A 23,178-nucleotide genomic window follows, 5' to 3' on the forward strand; every position below is an offset into this window, starting at 1 on the left:
ATATGTCTTTCTGTAATGGGTCCGTCTCTTTGTTTTTCTCTCTCGGGTGTCAAGTAACTTGAAACCCCAAAACTCTCCTTGAGGGTCTGAAACCCTCCATGATAATTTCGCTAGAAACCCTCCATGATAATTTCGCTAGAAACCCTCCATAGAGCGAGATAGAGCTTGCCAGAGTTGGTGATCGTTGAGTTCGACAGGAGTGGTGTCGGCGAGCTTGACGGTGATGGTGGTCCGTTAGAGAGATGAGACCATTGTCGTGATCGATGAGGTCATCGACGAAAATGGGGAAGAAAGGTGGGTGTGGATTGGTGTGACATTTGAAGGCCCAACCAACTAATTAGCAAAAAAATGGTGCCTATAAAGTGAGTGCAAAAGTATAATATTCCCAATTTAACCCCCTCCTTTGTTTATTCTCATTTTCCCCCAAACATCTAAATCAAAGAAGTTAAAATCAATCAAAACCCCCAAAAAGAAAAAACAGAAGAAAAAAAATGGCTCCCCCAAAGAGTGTAGTGGTTTCAGTTCCAGTTCTTGTAGCTTCCGTTGCTGCTTCGGCCATTTTCTTCTTCTTCCTCGTCCCTTTTCTCTCTTCCCCCTCCACCACCACCACCACCACCTGCAACTGCCCCACTACCACCGTCGGCACAACCACTCCTTCCACCACCAACTACCAACCTCACAACCAAAACACCCAAATCTCTCCAACTCAAGAAGACATCAATTGGTGGAAAAATCAAATTCAACTTAACCAACTTCAAGATTATACTGAAACACGTAATAAACTTCGTAAAGGAATCAACCCTCGTACTCGTTCTCAACAACTTCAAGATCTCATTCAGTAAGACTCCGATCTAAACTCTCTTTAATCGAGATCTAGGGTTTTCATTTTAATTTGTTTCTCTCTCTCTCTAAAATTTTCAGATATAAAGGAATTTCTCACTATGAAGAACCTGAATCTTTAAATCATACAGCATTACCTTGCCCAGGTGAATTATTAGTTGAAGAACATCATAGTAATTATGGTGAACCTTGGGCTGGAGGAAGAGACGTATTTGAATTCTTAGCTGAATCGGCTCATCTCAACCCTAACTCAGTTGTTCTTGAGATCGGATGTGGAACTTTACGAGTTGGATTACATTTCATTAGGTACTTAAACTCTCAACATTTTCATTGCTTAGAAAGAGATGAACTTTCATTGATTGCTGCTTTTAGGTATGAAATTCCTTCTCAAGGTTTAATTCATAAAAGACCCTTAATTGTTAAAGGTGAAGATATGGATTTTTCTAGGTTTGGGTCAGATGTTGTTTATGATTTGATTTATGCTAGTGCTGTATTTTTACATATACCTGATAATCTTGTTTGGGTTGGGTTAGAAAGATTAGCTAGGAAATTGAAACCTTATGAAGGTAGGATTTTCGTTTCTCATAATATTAAGTTTTGCTCAAGATTAGGAGGAGATGAATGTACGAAACGATTATCGAGTATGGGTCTTGAATATATTGGAAAACATACTCATGATAGCTTGTTGTTTAACCATTACGAGATTTGGTTTGAGTTTAAAAGGTCTAAGGCTTAAGATTGTTGTGGGTTTTTGTTCAAAATTCGACGTGATAGATTGTAATTCAGAAATGCGGGAAGAACCTTAAGTAACTTCGATATGATTTTCATGGTGCTGCTCGAGCCTCTTGCAAGATTTTGCAGGTTACCCCTTCACTTCTCGATATCATGTATTCTTTTTGTGGGGAGAAAACAAGTGATTACTCTAATGAATCGTGATTGAAAACCATCATGTATGTGTGAGATAATTATGGATCATCTGAATACTTTTGAGAAAATTCTTCACTAGGAAAGGTGTGAACTTTTGTTCGATGTTTCATGTTCTACTTTGAATTGTAGTATTTTCATTTGATCCGTAAATACAGATATTGTATCGATGACTTTGTATTTATTTCTTTAATGGTTATCGCACTATTTTTTTTCTCGGAAGTGGATAAATGAGTATGCATTTTATGTTTCAGAAAATTGATTATCTATTTTTGCTTCAAAGAATGTGAAAATTGGCAGTATCGAAGTAATGAACGGTTTTCCATGTTTCGTCTTTGTTGCAAGTGATCTTCTATGTCTTTGTATCAGTTTCAGTTGGTGATTTTAAACCTAAAGATGAGCAGCTCTGGTTTGTTTAAACAGGACTATTCACTGTTTGAAAAAGTAAGTCTAATACCCTTTCATTGTGACAGCAGTTATACATTTTTATCGTAGTGAGTAGTGACAAACTGATGATGTAACACGCATCTCGATACCAGACTTATTGGTCCTTGATCCAGACAACATAAGACCCAAGTCCACTAGCCTAGTTCCACATGATACGAGGTTTATCCTGGGCATGGTGTCTGCCCTAGAGACAGCCCCAGGCTGGTCTTCCGAAGCAACATGGGACTAAATTTTTAGGGGTCTCGCCTGCTTGCCCAAGACCTGAGTACCTGACTTTATTTGAGAAGATAAGTTCAGCAATATCACAACACATGCATTGCAACAACAAAAACCATCTTACTCTGTATCTGTTATCCTCTCTTTGTATCACGTAATGTAGAATGAGAGAGAGAGAGAGAGAGAGAGAGAGAGAGAGAGAGAGAGAGAGAGAGAGAGAGAAGTTTGTATACAGAATGAAATGCTTAATTTCCCTGAATTAACTTAAACCATCTTACTCTTATCCTCTCTTTGCATCACATAATGTAGAATGAAAACACCTGAGAGAAAGAGTTCGATTTTGTTTTGAAGTTTGTAAGCATTTCATTGTTAAAGAATCAAGGTTTTCTTGTTGTATCTACCCATGCAAGTATGATTCAGTCTTATATTTCTTGTCAGAAGGCTATTTCTTGGCCTATCTCTTGATATTTAGGGTTTCTGTTTCTTCAGTGGGTTATAAATGAACTAAATCATATCAAGCTCTTTCTCGAATAGATGATATTTGGGAGCAACTCAAATGAGTGGCAGTCCTCTCCACTATCGCAGCGGTTGTTCCCCGATACCAAATGCAGTGCTTCGCCCTTCCCAAAGGCATTAGTGACAGCATTGAGTCTCTCCAAAGGACTTTCTGGTGGGGAAAATCCAAAACTTTCCATACCATTAACCGGCAAGCTATATGCAAACCTCGCAAATTTGGCGGACTCGGTTTTCGTCTTCCTCAACTTGATAACCAAGCTTTTCTTCATAAACTTAACTAGCGTCTCATTAACAATCCGAAAGCCATTTGGGTACAAGTGCTCAAAGGTAAATACTTTCATAACTCCCATAAACCCAAACCTCCCAAAAACTACAATTCTTGGCCTTGGAAATCCATCTCTAAACACTATCATCAGATTGAGAGCCTGATCCTTTGGAACATTAACAGAGGCGAGCATATAAATATTTGGAATGACTACTGGATACCCAATCATCCACCCAATCATCCTCCCCCTTTCTCAACAAAAAAAAAAAATCATCCTTCCCCCTATTACTAACTATAACGGTTGTACGTTGGAAAAGGTATCTCAACTTATTACGAATGGTATGTGGAATTTAAATGTTATTAATACCTGCTTTAATAATGATATATGCAGCTCCATTCTCAGCATTAACATTCAACCTAACCAAGAGGATAAAGCCATATGGACACTGACTAAATCTGGTAATTTCTCACTCAAATCTATGTATAACTATTTACGAACAAATAATGCATACACTATGCCAGACCAGATAGATTGGTTCTTTATATGGAATATGAATACTCTTCCTCGCATTAAACTATTTCTATGGAAATGTTGCACTAACAGCTTACATGTGAAAGCAAAAATTGGTAAGTTTATCGGCAATACTTACTCCTGTGTTAACTGTAACGAGGAAGAAACTCTTGACCATGTTATGCTTCATTGCACGTTCGCTAAAGCCATTTGGTTTCACTATCAAGTCAGAACGGATCAAATCACAACTACTATACAGTGGATTCAACAATGGAAATCTCTCGAGGAAGAAACTATCAACCTATATGCCAAAATTCTTTGGTTTATTTGGAAAGCGAGATGTGAGAATTGCTTTTCGACGAATAAGCAAAATCCTTTACAAATGATAGAGAGAATTAACAACACCACGACTACCCCACTCATGAATGAGTCCAGTATTACCACTAAATGCAGGGAAAAAACGAAGATTCAAACATGGAGACCTCCATCGACACCATATGTAAAGATCAACGTCGACGCCTCTTTTGTTAGCCTCAATGAACCGGCTGGTATTGGGTGTATTGTCCGAGATGCAGAGGCAAACTACGTTATAGCTGCTGCAGATTCTATGCGAGGTCAGCACGCGGAAGAATGCGAAAGTTTAGCTATACTATCCAGTCTTTTATGGGCTATCCAACTACAAATCTCTTCATGTTCACTTAGAAAGCTACAATCAAGCATTAATCCTATCCCTCAATGACAATGGTGTAGGTATTCACTGACAATCACAAAGAGTCAACACCAGATTAAAGATATCAAGGACAAATTCACAGGAATCATCTTCTCCCACGTTTCTAGAGAATGCAATACTCAGGCAAACGCTATAACTAAATGGGGTCGAAAATATTGTCAAAAGAAAATTTGAAATGTTGTTCCCTCTTTTATTACTGATATTTAGTTGTTTTGTAAATGACGCTTTTCTTTAATGGTATTTCTCTTCATAAAAAAAAACTCAAATGAGTGGCACTATTGATATGGCACTATTCTACTAGCTTGGCATAACATTTTGAGTTTTGAAAAGTCTGTTTTAATGAGGGATAGCTAAATCAGGGTGCCTATAGGGAGACCCTATGTATTTCACAAACCAATCTGCTTAAAAAGTTCTGACTTGTAAAATCAATATCTCAATGTGATGAAAGCTTTAGCAGAGTGGTTGTTCTGCCAACAGTGGTTAGTCCAGTTGGTATTGCATGTGTAATCTTTGATTTAATGAACTTTGATTTTTAAAGGTATAAGGTATAAATAATGACGTACTAGTTTTTTTTTGTCAAGTTTAATGACATACTAGTTAGTTTGTCTAACCTTAGGAGTACTATCAAAATGATCAATGCTAGTTTTTTTTTTGTGCTTTAGGTCTATTAACAATTCAAATAGACACCGGTTTCCTTCTTTTCTTTCCCTTTCTAGAACTCTGTCTAAAGTACTATTTTAACTTCCCGGATCTTCATATATTTCGGAGGAGGATTTCCTTCTCCGGAATATCATCTTGTTATGTAGATATTTTTATTTTAATTTATAATAATCATTATTGGAAGTAGAGAACAATTCGTTTTTCATCATCTCTTCTTCTTCTCTCTGGAATGAGATCCCTCCCATCTCTCCAAACTGTCTCTTTCAATTACCACCCATGCTTACACTAATGATCTATAATGATCTAGGAAATTTGATAAACCCGACTTGATGAAATAATTATATATCTTAGTTTACCGACAGTTTCAAGCAAGAGCGTTTTCGGGAGATAAATAGGGAAGAGAATGGCAGAATCGGTTAGTAGTTTTGAGAGATTTTCAAGAAAAACAGACAAAGAAATGGGAATGGACACACATCAAGGAAGATATAAAAGAAAATACCACAATGGGTGATGATAAAAAGTTTCTACCAATGGAGGAAGGAAGATTATACATAAACAACAAGAAGATAAAGTTATAGAATCACTCAACCTTCATCTTTGAAATCAAATGTCAATGTTTCCAGTGACATCCATAAATTATTCTCCGAGAAATTTGGTGGTGTTCTTGATGAAACTGTAATTCGTCTCTACTTGGTTCATCTTGATCATATAATTAAGTATAATACAATTCACGACCTTTAGAGTCCTCACATTTACTTCCAAAAAAAAAGGGTCTTCACATTTGTGATCTTTATGATCTTTTCATTTTATGGCGTTTAGGTTTTGTTTTTGCAATATTGTACTCCTTTACCTTTACGTTGTCTTTACTTTTGTAAGTTTCGTGTTATAATCTACGATAGTAAATCCATGTTGTACTCAAAGGAGTCAAAAGTCTCCAAACCATGTAATGTATTGGATTTAATTCCTACGTATGAATGAAAGTTATCAAATAACAAAAAACAACAATTCAAACAGGCCATTGATTTTAGTAGTAGTATAAACTAAAGCAATCTACGCCATCTTCACATATTTACGTAGAACTAGCAAGATAATTTGTTCGTTAGACTAGGAAACCATTTCTTGTTTATCACAGTAAATAGTGTGATTTGTTTTCTCCGGCATTACTGGGATTTACCACGAGATGCTCAAAGAATGTTTTAATCTTAACGACATAAAACTTTGACAAGTAAAATGAATGAGGTAACTTGAGTTACTAACAAGGTCAAAACTTTATGGAAAAAAAACAAAAACATTAAACAATTGTTCTAACAACAAAGGATAGAAATTAAAGCAATCACTTTCTTAATCCAATCCAATTAATATAACTTTGTTAAATTTAATAATAAAAAGTTATGGCCAGTGTTTTGGGAAAATCAACAATGTTTTCGGGGCAATAAGTTTTGGGTGGAAACAAACTTTTTAAGTTTCCTCCAAACATCACCCTTTCATTTTTTCTTATTCTCCTCTACCTCAACTAGAACTCCGGCGACCTCCATCGGATTCCAGCGGCTTCTACCATTAACGTCGGCGACCCTCTCTCTCTTCGTCCCTTTCTTTCTTCATCCCTCTCTCTCTCTCTTCTCTTTCTCTCTCTTCTACCTCTCTCTCTATTCTCTCCTTTATCTCTCTCTAAATTCCGGCAAAGGGACATTCCCTTTGCCGGAATTTAGAGAGAGATAAAGCAAAGAAGAGAGAGAGAGAGACAGAAGAGAGAGAAAGAGAAGAAAGAGAAGAGAGAGAAGAGAGAGAGAAAGGGGGAGAGAGAATATGATGAAGTCGTCGGCCATCGCCGACAACTTCTGAGGTGCGTTTGGTTTGCCTTTTTTGGATTTTGCACCGTCCTCCCCAGAAATTTTCCTGCTTTCCCCAAACCGGTGGCCAAAGTTATTTACGACCAAACTTTACCCCTACATACAGAATGATAATATAAACTCCGACAAACACAAAGCCAAAGAAAATAATAAGGAATGGTCCCAAGTCCCAGATACTACGACTTAGAAGTTGATTCACGTGATTAACAGAAAACTCATCATTCTCCATTTCTTCTTCCATTATGTAATAATTCTCTAACGAAGACCCATTCTTCATAAACGCATTCATGAAATTTGAATATGCATTTCTTGCCAAATCTTGAAATTTCTTAGACACTATTTCCCCATCAACCTCTGTGGTGGTGGTATAGCCAACCCTGACTAATCCATCCATGTACGTCTTGCAAGAAGTTAAAATAGCTTCAGCACGATCACGAAAATACTGAGAAACAAATGCTTCGAAATTCCTTGGTGGGTTATTAAGGATTAGTAAAATCGATTTACAACTTAACATATACGCGTACTCATTATAAGCCGATGATTGCTTTCGATGATCGGGAAGATTTCGATTGGTACCAGGTTCATTAAAAAATGGATTAGTGTTGAAAACTAGAGCTTGGAGTGATAACAAAACTTGTAGTAAAGTAGAATTATTTGGTACCCATTTCTCACTTTTTTCACCATTCCAAGTATTTATAATGCTTAAACAAACATACCCATTAGAATATAAGTTTGGATTCAGTCGAAATCCGAAAGAATGATAATAAACTTTTGGTGGTGAATTAGGGTAATCTGAAGGAAATTGAATATCAAAGAAGAAGAGACAATCGTGATAAGGAGTACCTGATGAACCAATTATGACTGCTCTTAATAGATCGATACGTTCTTCGTAAACCCTAACAAAGATTGAATCAGCTGGTAAACATTCTTCCAAGATCTTCCACTCTTTCATTATTTTCTTACATGTTTCTTTACTGTAATTGACTTGTTTTGATGAACCACCATAATAATGATGATCAGTAATGGAGTTTTCAATAGCTGGAATTATATCAAACTGTTTGAATTCTTCTTCTCTAGTTGAGTTTTCTGCTGCTATTGATTTTCCTTTATCTACTACTACTTCAATAATCTCTTCTTCATGATTTCTCATATTTTTTGGATCTTTACTTTTCAATTACTTTCACTAAAACTGAAGGTTTAGTAGTGGTACTAATGGTTTCTATTTATGTTGTTATTAATATAAGCTGGTTTTAGTAAACCCTAAAACAAAGTTCTCAAACAAAATAGGAAGGGGTCGGATATCCCAAAATTTTAATACTTTCTGTTTCTAAGAGTTGTTTGTTTTCAGTTATGATTCGAGATAATCTTATTATGAAGTGCTAAAAATGGGACTAGAACGTGTAGTCTAGTTCCATGTTTAAGAACCAGGACAGGGACTGACATTTTTGGCATGAAAGTGGTGTGAATAGGCCTGTAAACGGTAGCTTATCAGATCAGATACACACATATCCGCATCCGATATTCTATAAGCTATCCGATAATTATCCGACGGATATTATAATTCAATATCTGATTCCGACAATATTAACGGATATTAGATAGTATACGAAACGAAATATTTTAAGTTAAAATTTTTAACAATAAGATTAAATCTCAACCATACATTTTATATATTATTATTAATAAATTTATTTTTATTATTTTTTTATACATTGCTTATTGGATATGGATTCTTATCGGACCAGGTATTGTGTATCTGTATTCGATATCCGATAAGGAATATCCGAATCCATATCCGAAATTTCAGATATTTTTTTAAAATTCGAACATTGATACGGATCGTCGAATATTTGGATATCCATTGAGCATGAATCGCCCATCCAACAGTTTGGTTTCGTGCCAATTTCATCAAGAGAAGGAAAATGGTGTGAATTGTTGGCGGTGACTCACGCCAAAAAGTTTAGTCCCCGTCTTTTTTCGATTTTTAAGGATAGCGCTTTGGGGAAAGCTAAATAGTTTCCGGGGTGTGAAGACTTGGTCAAAAATTGGTCAATTTTGTTTGACAATTTTATTTAGGGGGAAAGCAAAATAGCTTCTCCACCTCAGCTCTCTCTCTCCACCTCACTTCTCTCCCTCCACCTCAGCTTCTCTCTCCACCTCATCTTCTCTCTCTCTTCTCCGATAGGTCGCCGGCCGGAAAATTTTCCGGCCGGCGACCATGAAAAAAAAAAAAAAAAAAATTTCTCTCATCTCTCTCTCTCTCTAAACTCCGGCGAAGGGGGTTTCCCTTCGCCGGAGTTCCGGTCTGTTCTTCAACAGATCCGGTCTGTTGAAGAACAGACCAGTTCCGGTCTGTTCTTCAACAGACCGGAACTCCGGCGAAGGGAAACCCCCTTCGCCGGAGTTTAGAGAGAGAGAGATGTGAGAGAAGAAAAAAAAAAAAAAAAATTCATGGTCGCCGGCCGGAAAATTTTCCGGCCGGCGACCTATCGGAGAAGAGAGAGAGAAGATGAGGTGGAGGGAGGTGAGGGGGAGAGTTTTTTATTTTGAGCCATATTCCTCATAAAATATGTTTCCCCGGAAACTTTTCAAAATTTTGCATATTCCCTTTAAAATTTCAAACTCCGGAAACTATTTAGCTTTCCCCAAAGCGCTGGTCATTTTTAATTACCACCAATGATGGATGGGTTAGTTAAAGTTGAATTTGGGACAAGGTCAGTTTGGACAAATTTTGAATGGTCAAAATCAACCAATATCTTTGGCTGGATTATTATTTTTGTGATTTGACGAACATTAGTGAAGGGCTCATTTGCAGATAGGAGATCTATGTCATTGGTCATAAAATTTTCTATTTTTCTTCCTTTATATATGGTTGCGGCTTTGGAGAATAAAGAAAATTTTTCGAAGAATAAAGACTTTTCTTAAAATTAGTCAAATAAAATTTGACTTTTATGTTTCTTTTTATTGCTAAGGGGCTTCTAATTTTGAGAGTTCAAAATAAAACAAATTTTAGAAGGCTCCTCCATCTCATCACCTCTCTCTACCACCTCATCTTCTCGCTACCTCATTATCTTCTCCGGCGAAGGTCGCTGACCGGCGACCTTCAAACATAATTTTTTTCTCTTTCTTCCTCTTTCTCTAACACTCCAGCGAAGGGAGACCTTCGCCGGAGTGTTAGAGAGAGAGAGAGGAAGAGAGAAAAAAATAATTTTTTTTTTTTTTTTTATGTTTGAAGGTCGCCGGCCGGAAAATTGGCCGGCCGGCGACCTTCGCGGGAGAAGATGATGAGATGGCGAGAAGATGAAGTGGCAGAGAGAACATATGAGATGAAGGAAAACTTTCAAAAAAATGTATTCTGTATTCCCCATAAAAATTTATTCCCCGGAGAATTTTCATAAAAATCTGGATTCCCTCGAAAATTTATTCCCCGGAGAATTTTCTTTATTCTCCAAAGCCGCGGCCTTATATATTTGATATAAAATACTCAATCGATTTGATTCAGCTAAAATTATATGTATACAGATTGTACACGTACGATAACTAGTCTAACTCGTATAAACGTAAAATTATACGAACTTATGGACTTGGCACATCCTTTCAACAAAAAAAGAAAAAAAATGGACTTGGCACATGTCCTAGGAGCAAAAGATACTACTCTAGACTAATTCTTTTATAGGTTGATTCTTTTTTGGATTTAAAACAATCATCAGAGTCCCCCTAAAGATAACTAGCATCTAAAATGTTTTTTTTTTTTTTTTTTTTTGTAATATTCCATAATTCAACTCTAACTTGTGATTTTCTTTTTTTTCATTTTACGTATTCTCTCAAAACTATTGTCTGTCCTATCATTTGACTGTGAACCCTTCATATTTATATTTACGTTTATTTTCTTCTCTTCCTTTCTCACCATTTCTCTTTCTCCTAGGAAAACCTTAGCTGATCTGAGATATGTTGACGGGAAATCAATAGAGACGTAGGAGAATGCTCCACTACAAAAACACGTCACAGTTATAACGGCCCAGCCGTTACAAATAGGCCGAAAAGCCGTTATAAAAGGGCTCTTGCAACGGCTTGTAACCGTTATAAAAAAAAATTGAGCCGTTATAAAAAGACGCGTTGCAAATACAATTGTAACGGCTCCTGACCGTTACAATAAATCTTTTTATAACGGCTAAGTGTGGGTTAGCCGTTATAAAAGACCTCACCAAAATGGCGGGGAAAATGATGGCGCCAAATCAGAAAGAAAAATTGTAACGGCTCTTTTGCAGGTAGCCGTTATAAATGCTCTCCTTGTAACGGTTCTTTTTTAGTAGGACCGTTATATATGTGTTCTCTTGTAACGGTTGGTTTGTATATGACCGTTATATATGTGTTCTCTTGTAACGGCCTTTTTGAAGGTAGCCGTTATAAATGCCTGATTTGAAAAAAAAAAATTCAATAGCTCTGCTGGAATCCAACTGCAGTTATATTGCAGCTTTTACTGATGACCCTGTTTATAATTCAGAAAACTAAAACAAAAGAGACATCTGAAGCTAACCACACAATAAATAAAACAAAACAACTGTATATGATTGATAGTAACACAAGTTTCAAGTTCATGCATCGATCCAACCCAAAAACGTATAACATTATATAAAATCAAAATCTCATACGCTTCCTTCACATGGTACATTCAGATCATCAGCAGGAGTTGGACCTCTTCGCACTCGGCCTTGTATAGTTCCACATTGCATCATCTTTAACTCCTATAGCTGTTAAATAAGAGTTACAACACAATTTAACCACATTTAGAATTAGAAAACCCCCAAATTCATGTAATGATATACACTCATCGCTCATTTGGTACTAAACTCATGTTCATCCTAAACAAAGGTTTTAGACAATTTAACACCTTTCACAAACAGTACCTACAATATTACCACCACAATTCACATAATAAACAGTTCATAGATTTCAAAAACTATTTTGCAGCAATTCATTAATGAAGTGGTTACAATATTTATAGAGAAGTCAGTTAGTTAGATACACATATTACACAAAAGCCACTCATAACAAACACCAAGTAAGTTCTAACAGAATTCCTAATCATAACGGATTTTCTAACTAATAACTGAACATAATATCTTATAGACCCATATCAATCTATGTTCTTTTTTAGGAAAGAAATCAAGAACAAATAAGGAAAAAAGGCTTTATACTACTTCAAAAGGCCATTCGTGCTCAAAAGGCCATTCGTGCTGAAGGGGCATAGTGTTTATCCCGTTAAAAGGCCATATGGTTGTTGTCTTACTTTAAAAGGCAAACATACAAAATCACCCATGTAATAAAAAACATCTGACGGTTTTTTTCTTTCTGGTAAACCAAATAAGCAGTATATAGGAGTATTTAAACATATAAATGACCTCACAACACATGGCAGACTTAGGGATGCAAGTCCATGGAAATTGAGAGGAAGCTGTCAAGCTCCTGATTATGAACTTATATGCTAGAGTACTGTACCAACTCAGATAACTTAGGGATGCAAACAACCAGGTCAGTGAATCAATCTACAGAGGCATGATGAGCCATTGCTCCAAAACTAGGTCAGAAAGCTAACTGGGTTCTTCGAAGTCGTCTTTGTCATTTTCGATGTCATCTCTTTCTTAGACACAAAATATTTACAGTAGACAACAAACATTTTAGTAATATATGTAGATACACACAAAGACACATCTGAAGGATAACTTAGAGTTAATTAAACATTTTTATGTCGTCCCTCGATGAAAAACAAGCTCGTATATGCTCATAAACCCTAATCACACTATATCTCAGTCATGTTAATATCAAATTACGAATGTACTCGATGTTGTGAAGAGAAAGCAACTCACTTGTCTTTCTAATTAACCTAAAAATTACTTAAGTATTTAATAGAGGGAAACATGCTTACCTAGGTTGTGAAGATTCTGAAGTAGTTGGTTGTCGTTGTTGCTGTAACAGTGCCATCAATGCAGGAAAATCTCTATCTCGTCTCTCTTCCATTTCAGCTTGTCTCTCTGCCATTTCAGCTTGTCTCTCTGCCATTTCAGCTTGTCTCTCTATCATTTCACGCATTGCAGTTTGGCCTTCCTTAAGTTGATCAACTTCCTTTCTGAGCTGGTTATTTCCATTTTAACATCATCTAAGGGGATGTTGGGAATTTTTTGGTTCTTCTCCTACTCTTAAATGTAAGGTTAATCACTAAAATAATACTCAACTTTTTAACATCATCTATATACAAAACCTAAACCAATTGAAAGTTCTTTCCCCAAAACCTAAAACAACACAATTGATTATTCATAAACCAGAAAATAGAGGTGATTATAAAACAAATACAACATAATATAAACCCTAAACCAATTGAAAGTTCTTTACCCAAAACCTATCTAGAGAGAGAATGGATGAGTACCTGTTTTACTTCAAACGATCCTGCTGTTGTTGTTGTTGTTGTTGTTGCTTTGGCAAATAATCTTCCTAGAGAAATATGAAACAACAAAATTGATTTAGTACGAAACCCTAGTTGCTTGCCTGAAGATGAAATTGATTGAAAAATTCACCAGAAATCGGTTCCTACTTCCAATCGAGACACAAACCCTTGTTGTTGTCGAATTTGAGAGCCAAATCCTTGTTCTTGTCGAATTTGAGAGCCCAAATCCTTGTTGTTCCTCGATTTGAACTCTCTCTCCCTCTATCTGAAATTCTTTGATAACCTAACTAGAAAGAAAACAGGAAAGTGGAGACGGTGTACTCTAGGGCTCACTATTATAACGGCTGAAATATAAAAGGCCGTTACAACTAGGGCCACTTATGACGGTCGTAAGGCCGTTATAATTAATCCCACTTTTGTATAACGGCCACATCAAATACAGCCGTTATAACAAGCCTCTATTATAACGGGGTTGCAACCGTTATAATAAAACGAAAAAATTGGCGCCGCCCTATTGCCGCTAAAAGACCCGCCAATTTAAATACCTTATATGTAACGGCTATCCAAATATTGGCCGTGATAAAAGATCGAGGAGTTATAACGGCTACCTCTAAGCCGTTATAATTGTTTCTATTTTAACGGCTCCCACGTAAGCCGTTACAACAAGGCGTTACAAAAAAGACGTATTTTTGTAGTGCTCATTCGTCTTCTTCATCATCCTAAGCAAGTCTTTGATCGATTGGGCTTTTCCAAAGACAGGAATAGAAAATAAGAGAAGTGTTGGTGGTGGTGGAAGGAGGATAAAGTGCGAAGGGTTAGAAAAAATATACGCATGTGCGACAATGCTGTAGTCAGCTCTTCTCTGTCGATAAGGAGAGTAAGAATAGAGAGGAGAAATACTTTTTGTAAAGAAAGGTAAAAAGGGATAGAGAAATTCAACAGTTTAAGATTCAAAATTATATGTCATCTTGGAAGCTCTTATCTTTCCGAGGGTCATTTTAGTGAGTTATCTTTCCGAGGGTCATTTTAGTGAGTTATCTTTCTGAGGGGCTAAAAGAACTTCCTTTAAACAAACTAACTATTTCAAAACCATCAGGATAAACAAAACCAGTACTACTAATGCTAAAGGCATCAGGTACTCCTTATCACGATGGTCTCTTCTTCTTCGATATTCAATTTCCTCTAAATTACCCTAATTCACCACCAGGGGCGGATCCATGGATCCTCCCGAAAAAAATGTAGTAGTAGTAATGTTTTTTTTAGGTATATATAATTATGTATATAATGATGTGTACAGATGACATATAGAAGGTCTTGGCGTAGTGGTTAAGACTCGGATTACAAATCATCGCAATAATAAAGCCACGAGTTTTTTTTTTTTTTTTTGATGAGAGGAAAAGCCACGAGTTTGAATACCTTAAGTTGTATGAAAGAAATAAAAGAATTTTCGAGGATGAAATCCGTTGCAAATGTTATAATTTCCATCAAAGGACTTATGCATTACTGGAGCATTAACGAGCCTTGGTCCTCTTCCACCATTTTCTCAGAGTGGATCTTCAATTGGGATGCAATAACTCATACGTAATTTTCCTTTATTTTTTCAGTGTTTGCTTTTCCTTTTGTAATTGCAACCTTAGCAATTTTGAATACAATTCTACCTTATTTAAGGAAAAAAAAATCTTACCTTAAGCATTTTTTTAAATACACGTGTCCTTAATTAACTGTATATCAAACTGCGTGTGTATTAATATAACGTGAATGAGAGCACGACTTAGTGGTACACATGGTTTGTCTTCTGAACGAGGTACTTGATGTTGTGGGTTCAAATCCGACTTCTCATGTCTTTAATTTTATTTTTGAAATAAAATCATTTCAATTACCCTAAAACCTATATAAGATCAATTCAACTACCCTAAACCCCTGCTACAAACTTCAGTTCATCTACCATAAACCCCTACAAACTTCAATTCATCTACCATAAATCCTATAAAATTCAATTTATCTACCCTAAACCCTATAAACTTCAACTGATCTACTATAAATCCCTACAAACTTCAATTCATCTACCATAAACCTCTACAAACTTCAACTCTAAACTACAAATCCTACAAACTTCAATTTATCTACCCTAAACTCTTATAAACTTCAATTCATCTACCTAACCATCCAACTACACAATTCTCTACCTTTATATATATACTAGGGTATAGCCCGTGTCCGTAGGACACAGAAATTTCTATATTTATGTTGTACAAAATTATCAAATATTTTGGTCTTATTCAAATATTGAAGTAACAAAAATATATTTAAAATAATAACCGATTTTATATTGAGTTGTTTGAAGGGAGAAAAGAGGAAAGAGAGAAAAAGAGTTAGAGAGTTTTTAGGGAGCGAGTAGTTATTTTGACTGTTAAGTATCTATTTTTCAAGGACTATTTAAAATGAAGGGCCAAGATTTACAAAAGAAAATTGGACGACCGAGATTTATAAACCAAAGTTATGACATGACACCACAACCTATGTCATTGGTTATATATATATAATATATATATATATCCCCATTTTTTCATCTAAAACCACACCAAAATCACTTCTCCTCTACTACTACTACTTCTTCTAATTCATCTAATCAAGTATTCAAGTTCAACTAGCAACTATGGAAAGGTATTTCAAAAGATTATTTCTTCGAGTTCATCAAGTTCAAGCCCGGAAGTTCCGGACTCGACACCAACGTTATTTTTCAATCAAACACCGGGACCGACTCCAACACCGGAACCGACTTCGACATTGGTAAGTCCTCTCGAATTAATTTATCATCTTTACCAATTGATCTGGGGCTTAGACTATCAATTTCAAGTTATGAATCCAAATATAGAGATGAAATTCGTAGACACTATTTACAACGTGGTCCATTTCAACGAAAAAACCATAATTTTCCAAAAGACAATAACGGAAGGCGTTTCATTCCGTCTTGATTTAATGATCATCAAGAGTGGTTAGAATATAGTGTTGAAAAAGATGTTGCATTTTGTTTGTTTTGTTATGTTTCTGAAAAAGGTAAAGTTAGTCGGGATACCTTTGTTAATGGAGGTTGGAATAGTTGGAGAAAACCTGATCGGTTAATGAAACATGCTGGCAAAATTAAAAGTCAACATTATTATGCTCGGATTAGTTGTATAAATTTGATGAATCAACAACAACATATTACAACGACATTAGATAGACATTCCGAGCAAACTCAAGTGTGATACCACACCCATTTAAACGCTACCATAGAGGTTGCTTGGTATCTATTGGAACAAGGATTGGTGTTTCGCGGAAATGATGAATCTGAAACTTCACAAAAACCGCACCCCCTATGAAAATCTTAGATCCGTCCATGTTCACCACCAAGAGTTCATTATCATTCATTTAGATTTCGATTAAATCCGAACTTATATGATAATGGGAATGTTGGTTTAAGCATTTTAAATACTTGGCCAGGTCAAAAAACAGAGAAATGGGTACCAAATAATTCTACTATACTACAAGTTTTGTTATCAATCCAAGCTCTAGTTTTGAACAAGGATCCATTTTTTAATGAAACTGGTACCAATCGATATCTTCCAAATCATCAAAAACAATCATTGGCTTAATGAGTACGTGTATTTGTTAAGTTGTAAATCGTTTTAGTTATTCTTAATAACCCACCGAAGAATTTTCAAGTATTTGTTTCTCACTATTTTCGTGATCGTGCTGCAACTATATTAACTTCTTGTAATACCTATATGGATGGGTTAGTCAAGGTTGGTGATAAACCAGTAGTAGCTAAATGTGTCTCTTCTTCCTGCGCCATTGTGACGACAACCCCCACCACTCTAACTACCTGCACCACCATCACGGCCGTTCAGGTTGCTTCTGTCTACTCAAAGCTTATGAAGGCATTTACACAAAATGGGTCTTCGCTAGAGAGCTATTTCATCCTAATAAAGGAAAAAAATAGAAGATAATGAATTATCTCTAAATCAAGTGAATCAACTTCTGGATCATGGTTCTTCAACAAAGGAAAAACTTGTTGATCTTGATACGTATTGCTGTTTCTTGGGGCTTATGTCAGGCCCGCATAAATTTTGTCGCTTCTCCCTCCGAGAGACAATCCTCTTCCACTAAGAATGTGATTCCTTAGTTATTTCTTTGCTAAAAAACAAATGCATATACATTAGTAGAGTTAAACGTGTCTCTTCGTGCCATTTCCGTATGCGTTAGTAAATGACATGCCTAATTTTTCTGAATTAACTAAAACCTTATTACAGGAAGATGGTAAATAATTTTTTAATTTTGCTACATTTATTAGAACCATTTCTTTCTCGTCGCATCTCCTTATTTTATTTTCGGGAATGCTAGGATTCTGAAAGAATTTGACGAAATAATCTTACGGGATGACATGGCAAGAATTTGTTGAAAAATTGACCGAAATCTGGACCGTCAATTGATGAACGGCCCAGATTGGTTCTCTTTGCCTCTAAGTTAGAGAGAGAGATAAAAGAGGATTCTTCTTCTCCTTCTACTGTTCTCTCTCACTTTCTCTCTCTATAACTCCATTAAAACACCTAAAACTCATTAAACTACCAATACAAATCAATAGTATATTACAGAGAGAGAATAGAGTTTTAAAGAGCTTGATTGATATGTCTAAACAGAGAAAGAGATGAGACCGACAGACTGATCTTGAGAGAGAGATTGAGAGAGAGGTGATTCTAGATTTTAAAGAGTATTGAATGATATATTTTGGAGAGAGAGCTCTCGCCGAGAGATGAAGAAGGCACTAACGAGTAGGGGTGGGATTTTGGCCCGGAAACCCGGAACCCGCCCACGACCGTCCGAGTCCGAAGGGTCCGTGACCGTCCGATGCCCGAATCAGTCCGTACCCGCCCGACCGAAAGATCTTAAGCGGACGGACGCGGGCATAGGTCTTTACCCGGTGGTGCGACCGAGTCCGCCCGCTTATATCGTCCGCCCAACAGAACCCGTCCACACCCGTCCGTTTATCCTACCCGTTATACCCGCCCGCCTATATGATTGATTTTAAGCCTTTAGATTTGTAGAGTTAGCTACAACCATTAGATTTCAAGAGTAAAAATAAATAACCCTAGAAATCACTTTTCTTAATTTTGTCTTCGTCGTTCTACTTCTTTAGTCTCTATCTCCTCCAAAATCTCAGGATCTCATCAATAACCCGAGAATCCACAGTAAACCGGTCGTAATCCATGAGAAGAAGCATAGAAACCGATCATAATCCATGAGAAATCTCAATGCTTATCTTGCGATTTTGAATTCATTTACTTTTTAGAATTGTAAAGTGGGAGTTTTAGAAAGTTGTATTTAGCGACTAAACATTTTAAATTTCGAATAAAAGTTTCTTTATTTGTTCATTAGTGACTGGTGTCCGCCCGACCGATACCCGGTTTGCCCGACTATTAAAACGGTCACGGACGGGCACTTTGTTGGAGAAAAATCCGAAATGTCCGCCCGTTTTGTCCGGATGTCCGAGTGGACACTTAGGACTCGTGTCCGTTCCGCCCGGACCGGTTGAGTTAGTGTCCGTTTCCCGCCCGTCCGGACCGATTCCCACCCCTACTAACGAGGGACAGTTTTAGAGAGAGAGGGAGATATCTGCGCCGTTCTTCAATGGACCCTTCAGATTTGGTCAATTTTTCAACAAAGTTCTTGCCACGTCATCCCGTAAGATTATTTCGTCAAATTCCTTCGGAATCCTAGCATTCCCGTTTTATTTTTGTATACACCAGAGCCTTAAGTAACTTCGGTATGATTTTCATGGTGTTGCTCGAGCCTCTTGCAAGATTTCTCAGGTCAGACCCCTTTCGATTTTTGGATCATATATATGGTCTTTTGTGGGGAGAAAAACGGTGATTACGCTAATGGATCGTGATTGAAAACCATCATGTATGTGTGAGATAATTATGGATCATCTGAATACTTATGAGGAATTCTTCACTAGGAAAGGTGGGAACTTTTGTTCGATGTTTCATGTTCTACTTTGAATTGTAGTATTTTCATTTGATCCGTAAATACAGATATTGTATCGATGACTTTGTATTTATTTCTTTAATGGTTATCGCACTATTTTTTTTCTGGGAAGTGGATAAATGAGTATGCATTTTATGTTTCAGAAAATTGATTATCTACTTTTGCTTCAAAGAATGTGAAAATTGGCAGTATCGAAGTAATGAACGGTTTTCATGTTTTGTGTTTGTTGCTAGTGATCATTTATGTCTTTGTATCAGTTTCAGTTGGTGATTTTAAACCTAAAAGTTGAGCAGCTCTGGTTTGTTTAAACAGGACTATTCACTGTTTGAAAAAGTAAGTCTGATACCCTTTTACTGTGATAGCAGTTACACATTTTTATCGTAGTGAGTAGTGACAAACTGATGATGTAACACCCATCTCGATACCAGACTTATTGTCCTTGATCTAGACAACATAAGACCCAAGTCCACTAGCCATAGTTCCTCATGATACAAGGTTTCTCCTGGCCCTGGGCATGGTGGTGTCTGCCCTAGACCACCCAGGCTTCTCCATCTCACCAATCTAGGCGTCAAACTCACCCAAAAGGAGTAAGCCGGTATCGAAGACCAGGTGTTTTGTTTTGTATAACATAGGCCTGGAAGGTCTTCCGGAGCAACGTGGGACTAAATTTTTAGGGGTCTCGCCTGCTTGCCCAAGCCCCGGGTACGTGACTTTATTTGAGAAGATAAGTTTAGCAATATCGCAAACACATGCATATATATATTAGCAGAGTTGGACATATCTCTACGTGCCATTTCCGAATGCATTAGGAACTGTAGTTTGTGATTTTATTTCCATAACTTGTCCTTCAATTAGTTTTTGTCGGAAACAAAAGTTTGTATACAAAATAAAATGCGTAATTTCCCTGAGTTTAACTTAAACCTTTTTTTTTTTTGGAAGAAATAGAATAGTTTCATTGATTAAAAAGAAAAAACTTACAGAAGTTAGATGAGAAGACTAACTTCACAAAACACAAAACAACAATGTGACTAAAGAAGATTACAAATGGCTCAAAGCCTAATTAACGCATCCCAGTTTGTAATTAGGTTCGAGAAGTTCAATTTCTTTCTCCATGGTTGGTTGATGTTCCAATAGAAAATGGAAGCTTTTGTTTGGACAATAATTCCCTCGACTGTAGCTTCTTTCTCATACAACTCATCCATCATCCTCTTGTTTCTTTCAATCCATATATTCCATATGATTGCCGCAGGAATGCATAACATCAAGGAACTTTTTCTATCTATTCCTTTCTTTGGTTTCCAATCTATGATTAGTTGGATGATATCCAAATGACATAAACCATTCCATTCTTGTGGTAGTAATTCTTTCCAAACTTCAGAGGCAAAAAAACAGTGCAAAAGCAAATGGTTTGATGATTCTTCATCTCTTTTACACATAGAGCATCTATTGGGATTATAGGATCCTTGCTTGGTGAGTCTATCATTAGTGGGCAAAGATTTGTGCAGGACTGACCAAATGAGGAAAGATACTTTAGATGGTATTGTCTTGTTCCAGAAATATGTCGGAAAGGGATCACCAATTGCACTAGATTGTTCCTCGAGGATTCTGTAAAGTGAATTAACAGAGAAACCTTTATTGGAAGGAGACCAATTTCTTGAATCATGAGGGGCTGCAAGATTGCTCGTAGCCATAGTTGCTGCAGAGAGAAGCTCTGTTAGCTCCTTCATTTCAGAGTTTCTAATGGGTCTAGAAAGGTGGAGATTCCATCTATCTTCTCTGAATTCACCTCCCATACATTCTTGAACAGAGGCATATTTTTTTTTCGAGACTTTCCAAATCGAATGAAATTTGGAGAAGAAAGTACCTGACTTAGTCCAGTTATCATGCCAGAAATCAGAGTGGTTGCCTTCTTTGATGGTTAATGTGGTAAGCTCTTGAATAACATGAGTGAGAGAAGATATTTTTCTCCAAGGGCCTTTGCTTTTACTATGATTTTGATTTTGAGGGAACCATCTATTGCTTTCGTATTCATACTTTTCTGAGATTATCTTTTTCCATAAAGAGTCAGTATCCTCTCCGAATCTCCAAATCCATTTCCCAATTAAAGCTTTGTTCATCAGCTCTAAATTCTTTATTCCCAAGCCGCCAGACTTCTTACTAATACAGATTTTTTTCCATCCTACCCAATGCTTTTTTTTCTTCTTGTCAGATGATCCCCATAGGAAATCTCTAATAATTTTCTCGATCTTTTTTCTGATGGAGACTGGCATGAGGAAAAGAGAGAGGTAGTAAAGTGGAATTGATGATAGAGTGCTTTTGATCAATATTAGCCTTCCTCCTTTGGAGAGGAATCTGCATTTCCATAACGCTAACTTCTTATGCATTCTTTCTAACACAGGGGTCCAAAAATCTTGGCTTTGAGAAGATAGACCAAGTGGGAGCCCCAAATATTTGAAAGGTAAAGATTCTGGGTTGCATTTGAGGATTTCTGAAGCTTCTTTGATGATTTCTATGGAGCAATTCAAACCAATAATTGAACTTTTATCTCTGTTGATCTTTAGCCCTGTTAGTAGTTCAAAATCATGAAGAATTCCATTAAGACTGTGAAAATATTCTGTTTTTGCTTCAATGAAGACAATGGTGTCATCTGCAAATTGTAGATGACTAACCTCTGTTCCTTGCTTATGCACCTTAAGACCTTTGAGATTTCCATTAGATTTCGCTTCATGGATGAGTGAGGAAAAGATTTCTCCTACTAGGATGAAGAGAAATGGTGACAAGGGATCTCCTTGTCGAATACCTTTGTAAGATTTGAAAAAGCCACATGCTTTACCATTAATAAGGATGGAGAAGTGAGCTGAGTTCAGGCTATTTCTGATCCATCTTCTCCATCTCCATTTGAATCCCATTTTTCCCAAAACCATATCAATAGTATCCCATCTCACATTATCAAAAGCTTTTTCTATATCTAGTTTGATTAGCATCCCATTTTGGTTTGTTTTGGTGTTAGAATCAATTATCTCTGAGGTGATGAGAATGGAATCCAAGATGTTTCTATTTGCTACAAATGCTCCTTGATTGTTGGAAACTAGGAGGGGAAGATATTGTTTCAGTCTGTTGGAGAGAACTTTTGAAAAAAATTTATGAGTGCCATTGATCAAGCTAATGGGCCTGAAATCTTTTGGGAGGATAGACACTTCCTTCTTAGGTATCAAAGTAATAAAGGTGCAGTTGTGTCTCCAATCTGTAAAACCCATAGTGTTGTACTCTGCTATCATGGCGATAAAGTCCGCTCTTTGCATCAAGTAATGTAGAATGAAAACAACTGAGAGAAAGAGTTGGATTTTGTTTTGAAGTTAAGCATTTCATAGTTAAAGAATCAAGGTTTTCTTGTTGTATCTACCCATGCAAATCTAAATACTCATTCGTATATTTCTTGTCAGAAGGCTACTTCTTGGCCTATCTCTTGATATTTAGGGTTTAGTTTCTTGAGTGGGTTGTGAATGAACTAAATCGCATCAAGCTCTTTCTAGAACAGAGTATTTGGGAGCAACTCAAATGAGTGGCACCATTGATATGTTTTTCACAAACCAATCCGCTTATAAAGTCCCGACTTATAAAATCAATATATGAATGTGATGAAAGCTTTAGTAGAATGGTTGTTCTGCCAACAACTGCTAGTCCAGTTGGTATTCCATGTGTAATCTTTGATTATTGGAACTTAGATTATTAATGGTATAAATAATGACT

The 23,178-nt window shown here is 36.6% G+C and overlaps 2 protein-coding genes, 1 long non-coding RNA gene and 1 pseudogene across 4 annotated transcripts; 2 read left to right on the top strand and 2 right to left on the bottom strand.

Moving 5' to 3' along the window:
* Positions 1-360: 360 nt before the first annotated feature.
* LOC147569972 (S-adenosyl-L-methionine-dependent methyltransferases superfamily protein) lies at positions 361-1,986 on the top strand. The gene is made up of 2 exons (XM_086656547.1): positions 361-838; positions 922-1,986. Exons 1-2 carry the CDS (start codon positions 492-494, stop codon positions 1,574-1,576), a joined length of 1,002 nt encoding a protein of 333 aa, XP_086512673.1. The 5' UTR covers positions 361-491; the 3' UTR covers positions 1,577-1,986.
* A 1,563-nt stretch (positions 1,987-3,549) lies between these two features.
* On the top strand, positions 3,550-4,458 carry LOC147569973 (uncharacterized). The gene has a single exon (XM_086663649.1). The coding sequence runs from the start codon at positions 3,550-3,552 to the stop codon at positions 4,456-4,458; it is 909 nt and encodes a 302-aa protein (XP_086519775.1).
* Positions 4,459-6,429: 1,971 nt separating this feature from the next.
* Positions 6,430-8,109, bottom strand: LOC147569974 (putative ubiquitin-conjugating enzyme E2 38 pseudogene; annotated as a pseudogene). The gene has a single exon (XR_015235074.1). The product of XR_015235074.1 is annotated as a putative ubiquitin-conjugating enzyme E2 38 pseudogene (transcript).
* Positions 8,110-11,507: 3,398 nt separating this feature from the next.
* On the bottom strand, positions 11,508-13,102 carry LOC147569975 (uncharacterized). Its single transcript, XR_015238898.1, has 2 exons — positions 12,886-13,102; positions 11,508-11,710 (listed from the first exon to the last, which is right to left on the bottom strand). It is a non-coding gene; the product is annotated as an uncharacterized LOC147569975 (long non-coding RNA).
* Between the last annotated feature and the right edge of the window lie 10,076 nt (positions 13,103-23,178).

The sequence above is a fragment of the Eschscholzia californica genome, unplaced genomic scaffold (assembly GCF_041429995.1).
Source record: "Eschscholzia californica isolate CP2 unplaced genomic scaffold, dmEscCali1.0.p SCAF_1, whole genome shotgun sequence".
Lineage (NCBI taxonomy): Eukaryota > Viridiplantae > Streptophyta > Magnoliopsida > Ranunculales > Papaveraceae > Eschscholzia > Eschscholzia californica.

What these genes read in the sequence shown, in the direction of transcription:
- LOC147569973 (XM_086663649.1), top strand. Translation starts at nt 3,550, where the DNA reads ATGTGGAATTTAAATGTTATTAATACCTGCTTTAATAATGATATATGC.
- LOC147569972 (XM_086656547.1), top strand. Translation starts at nt 492, where the DNA reads ATGGCTCCCCCAAAGAGTGTAGTGGTTTCAGTTCCAGTTCTTGTAGCT. An exon ending in CAACTTCAAGATCTCATTCA is followed by an intron (nt 839 to 921) that starts GTAAGACTCCGA and finishes TAAAATTTTCAG; the next exon opens with ATATAAAGGAATTTCTCACT.